The sequence below is a fragment of the Dromiciops gliroides genome, chromosome 3, assembly GCF_019393635.1.
Source record: "Dromiciops gliroides isolate mDroGli1 chromosome 3, mDroGli1.pri, whole genome shotgun sequence".
Classification (NCBI taxonomy): domain Eukaryota; kingdom Metazoa; phylum Chordata; class Mammalia; order Microbiotheria; family Microbiotheriidae; genus Dromiciops; species Dromiciops gliroides.
Window position 1 is genome coordinate 643,984,073 of NC_057863.1, and position 17,167 is coordinate 644,001,239.

General features: G+C 53.6%; 1 protein-coding gene and 1 long non-coding RNA gene across 2 annotated transcripts; both read left to right on the plus strand.

The window, feature by feature from the left end:
- The first annotated feature begins 3 nt into the window (after positions 1-3).
- On the plus strand, positions 4-6,932 carry SHKBP1 (SH3KBP1 binding protein 1). Its single transcript, XM_043998654.1, is given in 20 exon segments — positions 4-228; positions 431-484; positions 692-737; positions 829-902; positions 1,019-1,077; positions 1,452-1,532; positions 1,864-2,025; positions 2,152-2,242; positions 2,541-2,731; positions 3,060-3,175; positions 3,625-3,712; positions 3,861-3,977; positions 4,352-4,522; positions 4,756-4,911; positions 5,330-5,426; positions 5,628-5,806; positions 6,124-6,205; positions 6,207-6,239; positions 6,498-6,675; positions 6,677-6,932. Coding segments are annotated over 20 exon segments (2,226 nt in total). The 5' UTR covers positions 4-31; the 3' UTR covers positions 6,731-6,932.
- Positions 6,933-13,344: 6,412 nt separating this feature from the next.
- Positions 13,345-17,145, plus strand: LOC122749054. Its single transcript, XR_006355657.1, has 3 exons — positions 13,345-14,197; positions 14,298-14,397; positions 16,290-17,145. It is a non-coding gene; the product is annotated as an uncharacterized LOC122749054 (long non-coding RNA).
- Positions 17,146-17,167: the final 22 nt, after the last annotated feature.

Genomic DNA, 17,167 nt, shown 5'->3' on the forward strand with positions numbered 1-17,167 from the left:
GCTGCAGCCGGACGGGCGGACCTACTGACCAATGGTTGACGGCTCGGGAGGTGCCGGGCCAATCGGCGGGGGCATGGGCGGGACTTCGGCGGGACCCGGAAGCTGGCCCGGCTGGGTCCAGGCCATGGCGGCGACGGCCGCGGTGGGGATCCCGGGGGCTGCGGGCGACCCGGGCCGGGGCCGGAGCACGCCCGGGGAGGTCATCCACCTGAACGTGGGGGGAAAGAGGCGAGTCCCGAGCCCAGGCCCGGGGAGCCCCTGGAGAGCGCGCTTCTCCGCGCCCTTCCCTGCGCCCATTTCTCGGAAGGGGAAGCTGAGGCCGAGAAGGAGACCGGCCCGGGGAGGGGGCGGGGTGCAGCTGGGGTCCTCTGCCCCAACCCCCGCCCCCGGCGTCCCCTCCCTCCCTCTCACAGCCGCCTCTTCTCCGCAGGTTCAGCACCTCCCGCCAGACGCTCACCTGGATCCCCGACTCCTTTTTCTCCAGGTGACTGGGGAGGGGGGGGAGCCCCAGGTGGACCCTCCCCCTTACGCAGCCCGGGGACCCCCACCCCCTTAATGTGCCCCCGGGACTCCCACCTCTCTCTCCACCCTTCGGGGACCCCTCCCCTCGGTGACCCTCACCCTTCCTTTCTTTGCTCCTTGGGGACCCCTCCCCTTGATGACCCTCACCCCCTTCTTTGCTCCCCCACAGCCTCCTGAGTGGGAGAATTTCCACCTTGAAGGATGAGACTGGAGCAGTGAGTTTTGGGGGACAGAGGCTGGTTTTGGGGGGATGGCTACTGGGGGCTGGGCCCTCCCCCAATGGTCTTCTCCGCCCATCTCCCCCAGATTTTTATCGACAGGGACCCCACAGTCTTTGCCCCCATCCTCAACTTCCTGCGAACCAAGGAGCTGGACCCCAGGTAGGCTTCTCCCAGGGGAGGGGTTTTGGGGTGGGAGTGGCTGATCCTGGCAGAGGAGGGGGCTTGGAGGGGGAAGGAGTCCCATCCCTTGTCCTGACCCCGCCCTGCTTCATCAGGGGTGTCAACGGCTCCCTTCTCCTGCATGAAGCCCAGTTCTACGGGATCACCCCTCTGGGTACGTCCACACTCCTGCCCATCCCTTTCCCTACCCCCACCCCAACAGGTATTTATTAAGTACCTAAGGTATACCCTATAGCGATTAGATGTTAAGAAAGGCAAAAAGCAGAGTCTACCCTCAGGGAGCTAGTCTAATGGGGCTAGAGGAAGAGGATAAGGATTTCCAGACTCTTTCTGGGGAAGTGAGGAGCCCCCCATTTGGATTAGGAAGCAACAACTACCCAGACTGAGAAAGAACTTGGGGTTTGAATGATGTGCAGGGGGTGGGGGTGGCTGGACGAACTCTGGGAGAAAAGGATCCTGTGGGCCAGAGTGAACCCAGAACCCTTTGCGGAGAAGGGCATCTTCTCCCATTCTGCCGTCCTTCTTCAGTTAGGCGTCTGCAGCTCCGGGAGGAACTGGACCGGTCATCTTGTGGGAATGTCCTTTTCAATGGATATTTGCCCCCACCAGGTACAGTGGTGGGGGGCATCTTCTCTTCCCAGGGTAGAAGGGAGCCATAGATGGGCCTATGGAACAGGATAGAAAGAAAGGAGGATGAATCCCAATGCTTCCAGCCCCTTACATCCCATGCCCAGGGGCATGATGGGAGTTGTAGGGGGGTGGGGGGGATGTGGGAGAGAAGTATCCTAAGTCTAAGCCTGGGCTGGGGCCAGATTGGGGCTGTCAGTGAAAAGTAGAGGAGGGTGAATTTGTTCCCAGGTTATAGGGAGCTTCTGGAGATTGTTGAGGGAGATCATGGTGGGGGACTCCAACCCACCACTACCATCCCCTCCCTTTCTAGTGTTCCCAGCCAAGCGGCGAAACCGGCACAGCCTTGCAGGTCCCCAGCTGTCAGGCGGCCGGCCGGCCCCGGTGCGCCGCAGCCACACCATGCCCCCCAACTTGGGCAACGCAGGGTTGCTGGGCAGGTTGCTGGAAGACAAGGCACCCACGCCCCCCTCAGGTACAACTCTGAGTACTGGTGGCCTCCCCCAGCCCCGGTGTGGCCCTGTAAGTGAGCCCCTCGGTCATAGGAGGAGCAGCCACTTCAGAAAGGCCCAGATCCCCTCAATCCCTTGTGGCCACCCAGGGATGCCGGACGAGCCAGGGATGGTGCGGCTGGTCTGTGGCCACCACAACTGGATTGCCGTGGCTTATACACAGTTCCTGGTGTGCTACAGGTATGACTGTGGAGGCCACAGAGGCCACAGATGCAGGCGGGAGGGTGGGCAGGTCAGAAGTGGTCAGGGCCTGGAGGTTGAAGATGATGGTCATCAGACACTGGGGTCTGGAGTGTGGACATGGGAATGTGGAAGGGGCAGTGAGGGCGGCAGGAGCCCAGGGCCTTGGGGGTGGGAGAGGTTAAGGATATCACATCCCACTAAGTAAGGGAGGCAGAGAGGAGGAAAGGGGCCCGGGTGAGCATGGGGGTGTGCCAGGACATACGTGGTAGGACTTCAGGCCCTCTCTGCCCACCAGGCTGAAGGAGACATCGGGCTGGCAGCTGGTATTCTCAAGCCCGAGGCTGGACTGGCCCATTGAGCGCCTGGCGCTGACTGCCCGTGTCCCTGGCGGTGCCCTGGGCGAGCATGACAAAATGGTGGCCGCGGCTGCTGGCAGCGAAATCCTCCTCTGGGCCCTGCAGGCTGATGGCAACGGCAGCGAGATTGGTGGGTGCCCTCCCGCCACGTGGGAAGCCTTCCCCCAGCCTAACCCCTCTCCTCCCTTGGCCTCAGCCTCTTCCTCATCTGCCTTCCTGGCCCCTCGGGCATGGGCCCCTCCCAAGGGCAGGACCCTTCCCCTGGTCCAAGCCTCCTCCTGCTCTGGAGGGTCCCCCTTCCTAAGGGCCCCTGCCTCCTTCCCATCTCTGTCGTGCCTCTTCCCCCCCCCAGCCCTAAAGGCCCCTCTTGCTCTCCCTGGGCTGTTCCTCAAAGGGGCTCAGCCCCCGGGCTGATGGGCCCCATCCCCTCACGCTTTCCCCCATCTCCCCCTGGGCAGGTGTCTTCCAGCTGGGCGTCCCTGTCGAGTCTCTGTTCTTTGTGGGAAACCAGCTCATCGCTACCAGCTCCACGGGCCGTATCGGCGTCTGGAACGCTGTCACCAAGCATTGGCAGGTTCGGGGAGAGGGACCTTCCTCCCCCAAGGTGCCCAGCCCCATGCCAGGCCCAGGGCAGGGGTATGAAGATGGAGGGAGCCTCAGAGGAGGCTCCTAGCTGGGCCAGGGGGTAGGGCTCACCCGGGGGTATTGGAGGGGGATTGGGAGTGGTAGTGGACCCCAGCCAGTCTGGGGTGGCCATAAGGCTGGGAGGACACAAGACAGACTGAGAGGAGGGCAGAAGGGACCTGCTGGGGTCCTCAGTTTCCTCATGGACCTGATCCTCTCCAAGAAACCTCCTGGCTCTGAAACTTCTTGGAAGGAAGAAAGGAAGAGGGAGGGAAGGGAGGGAGGGGAGGGAGGGAGGGAGGATCCCTAAGAGCCTGCCGTGTGCCAGGCAGGGCCTTGGGAGCTTGCCCTCCCTGCATGCCCCCCACCCCATGCCCACCCCAGCCTCCTCTTGCCCAGGTCCAGGAAGTCCAGCCCATCACCAGCTACGATGCCGCCGGCTCCTTCCTGCTCCTTGGCTGCAATAATGGAGCCATCTACTACTTAGGTGAGGCTTTGCCCACCTTTGCTCTGGGCCTCACCTCAGGGTCGGTTCGGGTCCCTGAGGGCTGGCTCCCCCCACCCCCGCCCCTGGGCTGTGACTGGTGGGGGAGGGGAGGATGCTTCTTTAGTGCCCTTCTGCCCCACCCCCCCAGATGTGCAAAAGTTCCCCCTCCGGATGAAGGACAATGACCTGCTAGTGAGTGAACTGTACCGAGACCCGGCCCAGGATGGAGTCACGGCCTTGAGTGTCTATCTCACCCCCAAGACCAGTGAGCTCCCCCACCTGCCAGGCCAGCTGGCTCCACTGCCAGGCCCCACCCTTTGTCCAAAGCTCACACTGCCCTGGTCCCTGCCTCTTTGCCCCTCTCTCCCTCTTCCCTCCACCCTCCCCCTGCCTCCCCAAGCAGTCCCTGTCCCTCCACCCACATCTCCCCCAGGCCCTCCCTGTCTCCCCCCCCCCCCGATTTCTCCAGCCCCTCCCTGCCCCCCTGATTTCTCTGTCCCCCCAGCCCCTCCCTGCCCCCCCGATTTCTCTGTCCCCCCCCCACCCCCAGCCCCTCCCTGCCCCCCTGATTTCTCTGTTCCCCCCCCCATCCCCAGCCCCTCCCTGCCTGGCCTCTGAGTCCCTGTACCCCTGGCCCAGGTGATAGTGGTAACTGGCTGGAGATTGCCTATGGCACCAGCTCGGGGGGTGTCCGTGTCATCGTGCAGCACCCAGAGACTGTGGGCTCGGGGCCCCAGCTTTTCCAGACCTTCACCGTCCACCGCAGTCCCGTTATCAAGATCATGCTGTCTGAGAAGCACCTCATCTCTGGTAGGCAGGCCCAGCTCCTGTCACTGGGCGAGGGGAGCCTGAGGCCTCTTAGGGCCATGGGCCCCAGACCAAAGCCCACAGGCCCCTGGGGGGCCGCCCGGGGAGGGAGTCAGGCCCCGGTGCGGCTCTGGGAGGGGGGCAGGCTTCTGGGGAGGCTCAGGGAGGGGACGGGCTGAGGGTTCCCAACTCTTTCCCACATTATTTCCCCCACCCTTGGCCTGTTCTCCCTCCAGTTTGCGCTGACAACAATCATGTTCGGACGTGGTCTGTGACCCGCTTTCGGGGCATGATCTCCACCCAGCCAGGTTCTACCCCACTGGCTTCCTTCAAGATCCTGGCGTTGGAGGCTGCCGACAGCCACGGGGGCTGCAGTGCTGGCAGTGACATTGGTGAGCGCCCCTGACCGACTGGCTCACCGCTCTCTCCTCCCCACCCATCACACTGTCTGTCTCTCGGCCCTCATCCTTTCCTCCATCCTGACCCCTCTGCCCTGGGTGACTGTGGGGCACACTGTAGTAGGAGGCTTCTCTGTGCCCCGTCCTGCCCCCTCCCTCTCTTTCTCTCCCTCCTCCTCCCATTCCTCCATTTCCCCATTTAATTGAACTTCTTGCACTAGTGGAGGGAGTTCCCTCTGCCCCAGAAATCCCAGGTGCCATCCCTGGCCGTGCTCCAAGCCCCTTTTCAGGGGTCCCTCTGACACTAAGGAGAGTTTGGGGAGTAAGGCTGGGCAGTGGGAGGGTTCCTGAGGAGCTCAGACGGGTACTGGGGCATCTTGGGCTGAGCCTCGATCCTTCGGGTCCTGTGCAGGCCCTTATGGTGAGCGGGATGACCAGCAAGTCTTCATCCAGAAGGTGGTGCCCAACTCCAGCCAGCTCTTCGTTCGGTTGTCATCTACCGGCCAGCGGTGTGGACCCCCTGCTCCCCACCCTCTCGTCCCCCTCCTCCCCTGGGTCCCAGACCTCAGCTCTGGGACTCCTGAGGGATTCCCAGGGGAGCCTGGGAGGGAATAGAGGGGGAAGCCACAGGGCGGGGGGGGCAGGGAGGGGCAGAGCCTGACCTCTGAGATCCCAGGGAGAGTGATGTTTGCTCCCTCTCCTTGGACCAGGGTATGCTCGGTGCGCTCCGTGGACGGCTCTCCCACAACAGCCTTCACGGTCCACGAGTGCGAGGGTTCCCGGAGGCTGGGTTCACGGCCCCGACGCTACCTTCTCACTGGCCACGCCAACGGCAGCCTTGCCATGTGGGACCTCACCACGGCCATGGACCGACTGGGCCAGGCCCCAGGTAGACCCAATGCCCCTGCCCCCTCGACGTGGCCACTCCCCTGAACTGCTGACTCTGCCTACCCCTAGATAGCTGGGCTGAAAGTCGAGAAGCCCTGGGTTCAAATCTCACCTGGCACTGGCTGCTGTGGGGTCTTGGGCATCACTTCCTGTCTGAGCCTTGGCTTCCTTGTTTGTGGCATGAGACGGTTGGCCTTGATGATGTCCAAGGCCCCTTCATGCTCTGGATCTGTGTTCCTTTGGTCTCTGCTGACCCCTGAACCCCAGTTTCCCCCCTCCTCTGCCCTGGGAGCCCTGAGCCAGTCTCTATCCCTGCAGAGGGAGGCCTGACGGAGGAGGAATTGTTGGAACAGCTGGAACAGTGTGAGCTGGCCCTTCTGGCCCCCAGCCCGGAGCCTGGCCCCCAGCCCCTCACCCCGGACTTCTATCTGCAGGTATTGGGGAGAGTCCTTTGAGGGGTCCCCAGTTAGCATAGGGGTGGGGAAGGGCGTGACCTGCCCCAGAGGGCATGTCTGCTCTGAACTCCAGAGGGAATCGGGGTCTCCTGGGTACAGCTCCCAAGGCGACGGTGGGGGATGGCAGGGGGGTGGGGGTGGTTACTTGGGTCTCATCTCTGGTCACAGGGGGACAGAGGGAGAATCGGAAGCTTCTCCTATATCTACTGATCTGCAATTCTACCCCCTCTTGCCCAGCTTCCAATCAGAGGCTAGTGTAGATGCCAGTCCAAGTCATCAAGGGAGCCCAGGCCCCCCACAACCAGAGGCCCGGAGGCGGGGGGCTGGCAGCTTTGTGGAACGGTGTCAGGAGCTAGCCCGGAGTGGACCAGACCCCCGCCGGCCCCCCACACCAGCCCCCCGGCCTTACCCAGGCCCTGGGGGGGCCCCTGTTAACCCCCAAGGCTCCGCTCAGTGAGACGTCCTTCTGAATCTTCCCGGCCTTGCTAAGGGAAGACTTTGAGGTGCCTTTGGACGTCTGTCTCCATCTGCCTGTCCATTCTCCTAACCCATCTCCATCATCCTGGGGTCAGGGCTGGGGTCCCCTTGGAGCTGTCACTCTTACAACCCTGCCACAAGAAGCCAAAGTCTCCCCTGCTGCACACAATAAAGTGTTCCCCATTGCTGCCTCCATTGACCTCTCTCATTTCTCCCTGGTGTCCAGCTCTGGGCTCTCTCCTGCCACAGCCCAGCTCTCTTGGTTTCCTGGCTCTCTTCCCCACAACTGCTGGGGATGACGGCCTTGTGTAGCCTGTGGGAGCTCTGAATAGCCTGGACTTGCAAGTGAGGAGAGGCCTGGAAGAATAGTCCTTAATTGCTTAGTAAACACCCAGGGCCTTTGAAGCCTTCCAGGGAGGAGGAGATGAGCCACAGGAGTAGAGAGGTCCCAATTTTCCCAAAAAAGGGAAGAGAGCTGAGCTTGCAACTCATAGGTCAGGACATTCAACCTTGACATGCTAGGATGTGTTGTTAACAGAATGGTTGGTAAACACCTGGAAAAGAAGTAGTGATCGAGCAACCAGTACATTCTAACCTCACTTCCTTTTCTGTTGGGAGTAACTCGTAGATTAGGGAAATGCCGTAGACAGAATTTACCTAGCTTTGTCAGAAAGGGCTTTTGTGTTATTAGAGACAAGAAGGAGAGATGTGGGCTAGACTAATAATCCAGTTAGGGAATCCATCTTGACTGACTCCAAGGACTAGTCAACTATGTCTCTCATGGAGTGGATAAAGTCATAGATGGCACAGTGTTTCAAGACACAGCTACTGTATTGGATTACAAAGTCAGGATCAACAGTCTTGGTTGTTGGGGTGATTTAATAAGATGAAATGTAATAGGGATACTTGTAAAGCTGGCAATTTGAAAAAGATCTGGAGGTTTCAGTGGACCATATGACTCAATATGAGTCAGCAATTTCAACCTCCTCATGTTACAAATTAGGAAACTGAGGCACAGAGAGTTCAAGTACCTTGTCCAGGGTCCCACAGCTAGTGTCTGAGGTGGGATTTGAACATAGATCTTCCTGATCCCAATTTCTATGCCATATCCACTCTCCACCTGTATCCACTATCCACCCTGCCTCTTAAAACTACACCCAGGGGCAGCTAGGTGGCGCAGTGAATAGAGCACCAGCCCTGGAGTCAGGAGTACCTGAGTTCAAATCCGGCCTCAGACACTTGACATTTACTAGCTGTGTGACCCTGGGCAAGTCACTTAACCCCAATTGCCTCACTAGAAAAACCAAAACACTACACCCAATGGGATAGATTGGGGTGGGGGGACGCTGTGTGGCAATGAGGGTTAAGTGACTTGCCCAGGGTCACAGAACTAGTAAGTGTCAAATGTCTGAGGCTGGATTTGAACTCAGGTCCTCCTGAATCCAGGGCTGATGCTTTTTCCAGTGCACCACCTAGCTGCCCCCAAGGGATAGATTATTTTTTAAGCATGCTTTTTTAATTCTTGTTTTATCAGTTCCAAATTCTCTCCTATTCCCCACTCCCTTGCCATTGAGAAGGCAAGAAAAATAAAACCCATTTATACATAGGCATAGTCATGCAAAACAACTTTCCACATTAGCCATGTTGCAAGAAAAAGAAGACAATCTATTTCAGTCTGCATTTGGAGTCCATCAGCTCTCTACCAGTACATTTCATCATGACTCCTTTGGAATTGTGATTTGTTATTGTGTCTATCAGAGTAGCAAGGTCTTTCACAGTTGGTTGTAATTTTGCTGTGACTGTAAAATTTCCTGGTTCTGCTCAATTCCCTCTGCATCAGTTCATAGAAGTCTTCTAAGATTTCTCTGAAGCCATCCCCTGCATCGTTTCTTATAGAACAGCAGTATTCTATTCCACACGTAAACCACAAACTGTTCAGCCATTCAGCGGCATGTGATCATCACTCCCATGGTATTAGTCTGCAAGGACACAGCACTGTTACAGTCTGGGAGATGCAGCTGGTCAGAAGGGTGTGTCGAGTGCCCCACACTGGGAATCTGTCCAGTCTGGGGAGCTTTGGAACTTTTGTATCCTCCTGGCTTTGTCAATAGCTTAAGTCCTGCCTCCCTTGAATCAGTCCAATCTCAGAGATGGCATCCTTGCCTTTTAGGGGGAAAACAGCTTGTCTGACAGGGATCCTCAGGAATGTGCTCCTACTAAGCTGGGTCAGGATACGATCTGGAGGATTGCATTGGTTCTAAAACTCACTCAGTAAAACTATATTACAAATATGAGGATGTTAATGGACTAGTGGCCACACACAACATTGAAGGAGAACATAACACGGTGGCTGGGACTTCTCAGTTCTGGTCCTGCCCTTTTCCTATTTCCCCTTGCAGCCTTTCCCTGCTCATTCCAAGTGCCAGTTTTATGGGAGACATCGGTAAGTTTGCAACTTTCTGAGGAGACCAAGCAAGTTGGCCCAGGGGCTCCACATTATGCAATATGGGGATCTATCAAAGAAACCAGGGATGGTTCTCCTGGAGGAGGAGAAGCCCCAAGGGGCCCCTGAGAGAGCATGTGCAGGTGTCTAAAGGGAGACGATTTAGAAGGAGAGTCTGATTTGTTCCCAGCTCCCCAGAGCAGAACTGGGGGCAATGGGTTGGAGTTTGCAAGAGAAATTTAGTTGGATGAAATGAAAAATCCTAATGATTGGTGCAACCCAGAGGTGAACTAGGCCACCTGGAGATATAGTGGGTTCAATCTGACAAGTCTTTTTTAGATGACTGTGCTAGTGGCTGCATCTCTCTCTTTAAGCTGAGCTGGGAATGGTGAGGTGGGGGAGGGAAATAAGCATTATTAGCACCTACTATGTGCCAGGCACTGTGCTAAGTACTTTATAAATATCTCATTTGATCCTTGAAGCTCTGGGAGGTGGATACTATTATTATCTCCATTTTATAGTTGAAGAAGCTGAGGTAAACAGAGGTTAAGTGACTTGTCTAGGGTCACCCAGGTATTAAGTGTCTGAATCAGGATCTGAACTCAGGTCTTCTTACTCTGCACCCTATCCACTGCACCCTGCCCCCAGCGGCCTTCCTGATAAGTATCTGTCAAGTACAAGTAGAACTAGATAGCTTCTGATGTCCAGACTTTGAGATTCAGTGATCAGGGTTGGGCTCTATTTTATGGATTATAATGAGGGATTAACTGGAGTTGTATTTTTAGAATTTAGAGTAAAAAGGACCTTAGAGGTGCTCACATTGGATAAGGAAAACAATTGCAGCTCTTTTCACTCCTGATAGCTCCAGTCCAGAACCCACTGGGATTAGATGTTTGAGGGCTGAGGGTGAGAGGTGGGTGGGGGTGGAGGTAGACCCTAGATCATAGATTGCTCCTCAAGGGACTACAATGAAGGGTCGGGACCTTTGCAAACCTGACGAGTTTCCATCACAACTTTCTTTTTTTTTTCTTTTTTTTTTGCAGGGCAATGAAGGTTACATAACTTATCCAGGGTCACACAGCTAGTAAGTGTCCTGAGGTCAGATTTTAACTCAGGTCCTCCTGACTCCAGGGCTGGTGCTTTATGCACTGAACACCTAGCTGCCCCCCATCACAAACTTTCTATGGAATGGTCTCACCCTGGCACCCCAAAGAGAGTTGAAGCATATCCTGTTGCTGGACTACGAGGAAGCCCCGACCCCCCAGTCCTGCTCATTCTTTTGCCCTTCCTGGAACTGCAGCTAGATCCATTCCTACTTCAGGACGTAATAAGTCTCCTGGTATGAAAGATGCTCAAGAAGAGAATGCTAATCTGAGATGGGCGATTTCTGCCCAGGTATGGGATGGACTAGCTTCCCTCTGAAGACCCTTCAAATTCTGCAATTCTGCAATTCTGTGAAGCCTGTTTCTCTTCCATTGTGGTAGAAGGGATGAAGAGCAGTCTAGAAACACAAGGTGACTAGAACATAGGCACAATAACATTTGAATAGAAGGGATGTCCTAGTCAGATCTGGAGTCCTTTACATATTGCAGTAGTCACGTTTTAGGCAAGGGAATGATACACTGGAGCAGGTCTGCAGGAAGGTTGACGAGGATTATGAGATAGGAGAGCAGTTCTTGTTGAAGAATTGATCCAGGACTTTGTACATTCTCATTGAAACAAGGCAATTTGTTTTCTATGTCCAAAAGGGAAGAGCTCTAACACAGATATGGGAAGAGGTGCTATAGCCAGGTTCTTTTCTTTTCTTTTTTTTTTTGCAGGGCAATGGGGTTTTAAGTGATTTGCCCAGGGTCACACAGCTAGTAAGTGTCTGAGGCAAGGTGTGAACTCAAGTCCTCCTGAATCCAAGGCTAGTGCCTTATCCATCGCGCCACCTAGATGCCCCCAGGTTCTTTTCTAAAACAGGATAAATCCAAACATTTTATTGTCTTTCTTGCTGAATTGAGAAGACAAAAAGATAAGTGAGGGCAGTGAGGAGTTTGGGAGTAGCTGGCTCATTCCAGGAGCAAGTAATACATGAAAAGTATAAGGTTCTAACAAGTTGAGCAGGTGTTTTCCATTGTTTTTGCAGAAAGAGAGACAGAGAAGAGAGAGAGGAAGAGAGAGGAGAGAGAGAGGAGAGAGAAGACAGGGAGTGGGAGAGAGACAGATACGCACACAAACACACATACCAGATGGCCAACTTTTCCTTTGGGAAAGGCAATTCCTCTAATCCGTCAATGGTAGCAATATCTAGCCCTGTTTGCTAGGATTCAGGTTCCAAAACCTTGGAATAGACTTATATGAACTGATGTAAAGTGAAAATGTAGCAAGAACCAAGGAAAACATTGTACACAGCAATAGCAACATTGTAGTGATGATCCAACTATGAATGACTTAGCTCTACTCAGCAGATACAATGATCCAAGGACAATTCCAAAGGAATCATGATGTTTGAAGTTGCTATCCATATCCAGAGAAAGAATCAATGGACTCTGAATGCAGGAATGAAGCATACTATTTTCAATTACTTATTTGTTGTGGCTTTTTTCCTTTTGGTATGTTTTTTTTTCTGTCACAATTATGACCAATATAGAAATACGTTTTAAATGGACTGTAAATATATATATATATATATATATTATATATATATTATATATATATATATATATATAATTACTGTTTTAGGAAGAGGGGAAGGAAGAAAAATTTGACTCCAGGCTTGACACTCTATCTGCTTCATCACCTAGCTGCCCATTATTTCTACATTAGACGGTATCTTTGAAGTTACACTGCTTGTATAGAATGGAAGAGGATCCAAGATTCCTCTGTGTTTATTTATCCAGGCCAACAACAAATTGACTTGGTAAGGTACAGTGCAACATGAAAGGTTCTCTTGAGATGAGGAGTTTCTCATACATATGTTAAGATCATATCAGCATCCTTGGTAAATGAAACCACAGAGATAACTTCAGTCACCCTTTAATGATGAACTTTAAGTAAGGCATGTAAAGCAGAGAGATGCTCCCTGTGAAAAGCATTTACCAAAAGCTCATGAAAAGGAGGCAGCTAGGTGGTGCAGTGGATAAAGCACCAGCCTTCCTGAATTCAAATCCGGCCTCAGACACTTGACACTTACTAGCTGTGTGATCCTGGGCAAGTCACTTATGCCTCATTGCCCGGCAAAAAAAAAAAAACTCATGAAAAGCATTCACCACAAATGTTCTCTGCAAGGTCCAAGTGGAGGAGAAATTCCCCATAGGCCCTCGAGGATTCTGTCCCAAAGTTGCAGGAGCTTTCCAGGGAAGTGAAGATTTTCTCAGTGATGGACTTCTTTGAGCAGGGCTTGGGTGACAACTTGTCAGTGATGTTGCAGGGGTGGATTCGCATGCAAGTATAGGTCAGACTAGATACCCTTGGAGGCCCCTTCCTGTTCTGAGAATATGAAGTCTAGCAAATTTGATTCCATTAAACAGTTATGAAAGGCTTACCATATTCAGATCACATGATATAATTGAAGCGCCAAGCCTTGGTTTCCTACAAGTAGAGTCAGCATATTTAAATTACCCAGAGTACAGCAAAGGCCTCCTAGCCTTCAGTGTATTTGGAGTACTCTCTAATCTAGAACCCAGAGACTCTAGAATGCACCCTGAATCCAAGAGGGGGAGGAACCCATATGTGACAAAGAATTCCCACCATAACACACACTACAATGATCATCTCACCTCTACAAAAAGACTTCTAGCAGGTCTTCCTCCCCCTCTCCCTTCAGCACCACCTTCTCAGACAGTCCATTCCAATTGTGGATAGCTCCAGTAGTTAGGAAGGCTTTTTCTTTTCTTCTTTCTTTCTTTCTTTCTTTCTTTCTTTCTTTCTTTCTTTCTTTCTTTCTTTCTTTCTTTCTTCCTTCCTTCCTTCCTTCCTTCCTTCCTTCCTTCCTTTCTTTCTTTCTCTCTTCCTTCCTTTCTTTCTTTCTTTCTTTCTTTCTTTCTTTCTTTCTTTCTTTCTTTCTTTCTTTCTTTCTTTCTTTCTTTCTGATGTCAAACCTAAACTTGTTCTTCCATTCTGCTCTTAATTCTGTCCTCTGGAACCAAAGAGAACAAGTCTAATCTCTCTTTCACGTGTTAGTCCTTTAAATATTTGAAAATAGTTCTCTTGTGTACCGCCGCCACCCCAATCTTCTCTTTCCCAGGCTACACCATCTCAAGTTCCTTTCTACCAATCTTCACATAGCACAGACTCAAGACCTTTCAACCACCCTCCTTGTCTTCCCCTGGCACTCTCCAATTTAACAAAGTCCTTCCTAAATTGTTGCACTCAGTTGTGTGTCTGACCAGGGCAAAGGTATAGCAGGGCCATTACTTCCTTATTTCTTTTCCTGAAGGCATGCCTTTGGATGGATTCTAAGATCACACTAACTTTGGGGGGCTGCCATATCACAGACAGGCTGCCAGAACCCAGGAAGTGGTAATCTAGATCCCAAGTTGGGTCTAGAATGCAGCCTAGAATTCAAGAAAGTAAAGGTGACCTAGAAGGGCCACTGGGGTCCAGTAACTGCTCCCTTCCATTTTTCTCCCATCTGCTTCCCATGGACCAGGATGATGGTACAGTTGCATTAGCAACCAGAGGGTGCAGTTGTGATGACTCAAAGGAGGAGGAGCCAGGGGTACAGAATCCTCCCTCGGCTAAGAATCTGGGGTGGGGGCTGGGGGGGCGGGAAATATAATCCTCCTAGAGTTGGAGGTGGGGATTAGATTGGACTCCTCCCTGTTTAAGAGAGGCGGGGCTGCCGAGGGGCGGGGCTTCCAGGCCGGGAATTGGAGGGTTTTGGCTAAGACCGAACAGGCTGACCTGTCCTCCCCCTCCCCACCTGCGGGTAAGAGGAGGCGGCGGTCTGGGGTGCAGAGCAGACTGAGACAGGGGCGAGAGGGCCTGGTTGAAGGTAGAGGACTCCGGAGTCCTGGCCTGGAAACAGCAGGTACGGAGGCTGAGAACCATGCACACACACAACCTCATTCTTACCCACCCTCCACCTCAGTCCCGGGGCAGCGAACACTCACGGGGCCTCCATCCCACAGGCTCCGGGGAGCCCTGACAGTGGTTGTATCTGGGGACCGAGGAGGAAGAGGAGGCACCAGCTAATGCTGCGAGGAGGAGCAGGAACTGATGCTGCGCTTGGTGAGGGCCTGGAGACCCGCCCCCTCCCTCTCCTCCCCTTCCCTTCTCTCCCTCTTTCCTCTCCTGGAGCAATTCCCCATTCTCCAAGTATGTGTGTTGGTGTGCACTTGAGTGTAATTGCGAGTATTCTTTGTTTCACTGCATGTGGACCACTGTATGTCTATTTGTACCAGTGTGGGTAATCGTGTATGGGTGTGCATGTCTGTGTCTCTGTGTACTCTCTGTGTCCCATGATATATGTACCCCTGTATGTTTGCGTGTGCCTGGGAGCACCTGGACCCCTGTGTATGTAGCCTCCTCTCCATACGTTGCATGTGCCTGAAATTTGGCACATGTCTATCTTTGTCTCTGGGCATCCCTGTGTACTCTCTGGGCATCAGTGTAGGTGTAGCTCTCTCTCTATGTCCCTGGGCACCTGGGAGTAATTGTGTGTGTCCCATGTACCTCTATCTGTGTGTGTGTCTGTGTACCTCTACCTCTTGGTGCATGTGTTATGTCATGAATGGAATTAGTTTTGAGGTGTTCCTATATTTGAGTATTTTGTTTCCTGTGCGAGCACCTAGGGATTTCTTTGTGTACCTTGAGTAAGTGTGTTTATACCTATTTGTGGGTATCTGTATGTAATTGTGTGTGTACCTAACTCAGTCTCTCTCCTCTGCATGTGTACCTCTGTATGTGTGTGTGTGTGTGTGTGTATTTGGAAGCAATAGTGTGTTCATATCTGGCTCTGTTCATCTGTTTAGTTTTATCTCTGGTGTCACTTGTGTGTAATTCTTCATGTGTGTAGCTGTCTCTAGGTATCTCTGTTATCTTCTTCGTACTCTATTTTCTCTGTCTCTGTGTCAGTGGACTGAGTCCCTGTGGCTGTGGCTGTGGCTGTGGCTGTGGTAGGGAACACTCAATCATTCACTCATTCATTCCGCAAACATTCCCTCAGGCTCAGAGAGGGCCCTGGGAGAAGCTAAGGGGATTTGAGAGATGAAGCCCACCTAGCTCTAAGAGAGCTCCCAGGCTAGCAGAGGCTTTCATACAGACACAAGCCAAAAATAACCAATTCAGAGCCCTGGGAAATAGGGAAGGCAATGATTAAGATGGTCCCTTTGACACAAGCTTGGAGGAGATAGTGATTTGTCCACTACACACAGGAAGTTCCTTGAGGTAGAACTCAAACTCTGATCTCCTGACTCTCCAAGTCAAGGCCCAGGCTGGATATGGTCAGGGTCGGGGGAGAGGGAGTACTATAGGAAATGAGGTGAAGGAGGAAGTATTACTTTAGACTGGAGGGGAGGGGAAGAATCAAATGAAGAGGAGGGCGGATGAAGAGGAGAGGGATCCTTCAAAGGCTTCCTGGAGGTTGGCCCTTGGATGTCAGGGAGCTTTTCTGGGTTATGTTAGTAGGCTCACAGTGAAGAAGAGCCTGATGGGCCTTAGCCACCATACGTTACACTCAGGTTTCAGCAAATCCCTTGTCAAGGACCCATGTGTGTGAGAGGACCTGGGTGGTGGGGGGAGGGAGAAGCCACTCCTCTGTCATTCTGGGTCTCCCTCTGGGGTCGTGTCCTCTGTCTCCAAGTCTTTCTTTGGTCACCACGTCTCTTTCTCTTTCTGTGTGTCCTCTGCCTCAGAGGTCTTTCTGTTTCTCTGTAGTCTCTATCTCCCAGGGTATGTGTCCTCTATTTCCAGCGTCTTTGTCTTTTGACCTCCCTGTCTCTGGGTGTCTCCGTTGTCCTTTCCTCTTGGGGAAATGGGGCGGGGGCTGGGGTGAGACACTGGGCAGGCATGGTCCTGAACTTCCGGCTGATGGGGAAGAATCTAGGGGTGGCCAGAGATAGGGCCTCTTCCCTGGCCACGCCCCGTTCCCGACCCCTCCCCAGCTCCTGTGATTTCTCCAGGAGGAGGGGAGGTTGCGGATGGAAGAGCCCATCGGACCGGAGAGGGAAGAGAGGCTGCTGGCGCTGCTGGGCCTGGTAGGCACAGCACTCAACCTGCTGGTCCTCGTCTGTGTCTACGTCTACACCACCCTCTGAGCTGATGTCACCTACTGGGGCGGGGCCCGGGAAAACCCTCTAAGGTTTTCCGTTGAGCCTATGGAGCTGGAGGCGGGGCCTTTACATCTCCTTGAGAAGACTGGGTCTGCATGGAGGGGGCGGGGCCGGGGAGCAGGATGGGATTTGGAGCCACTTTCTGAGAGAAGGGCCACTGGTGGCGGGGGGCGGGGCCTAGAAAGATGGGGGAGGGGCCTTCATGAGAAGGTGGAGCCTAGACCCACCCTGGGACCGGGGCGGGGACTGCCTTTGGAACCTCACTAGGTGGGGCCAGGTGGAGGGAAAGCGGATCAGTAAGGAAGGACCTGGGTCCTTCGGTGCTGGTCAAAACTTGGCACATTTCGCTCTACTGGGGTTAGAATGAAAAATATACCACGGGTTCCAGCTGCCTTGACCCCGGCACCTTCCACGTGGAGACCCAGTGAGGAGCGAGGAATTCTCTGGCCCCAAACATTCCGATGCAGAACCCGCCAGTGTAGTCCGCACCGCCGCCCAAGCGAATTCCCCGGCTCAGCAGGGCTATCCCTCTCTGCAGTCCCTGCAGGGCAGGGTTTCCGGGGGGTCCACAGCCAGAGGGTTTTGCCTCTCTCCCGAATCTGGGGTCGGAGTGAGAGGATGAGCTCTCTCTTCCCTAGAATCTCTCTGGGGGGTCTGGGGGTGCGATCATATGGGATTCTCTTCGTACTACCGAATTTGAAATAAACCCGCCCTTGACCATGATAAAA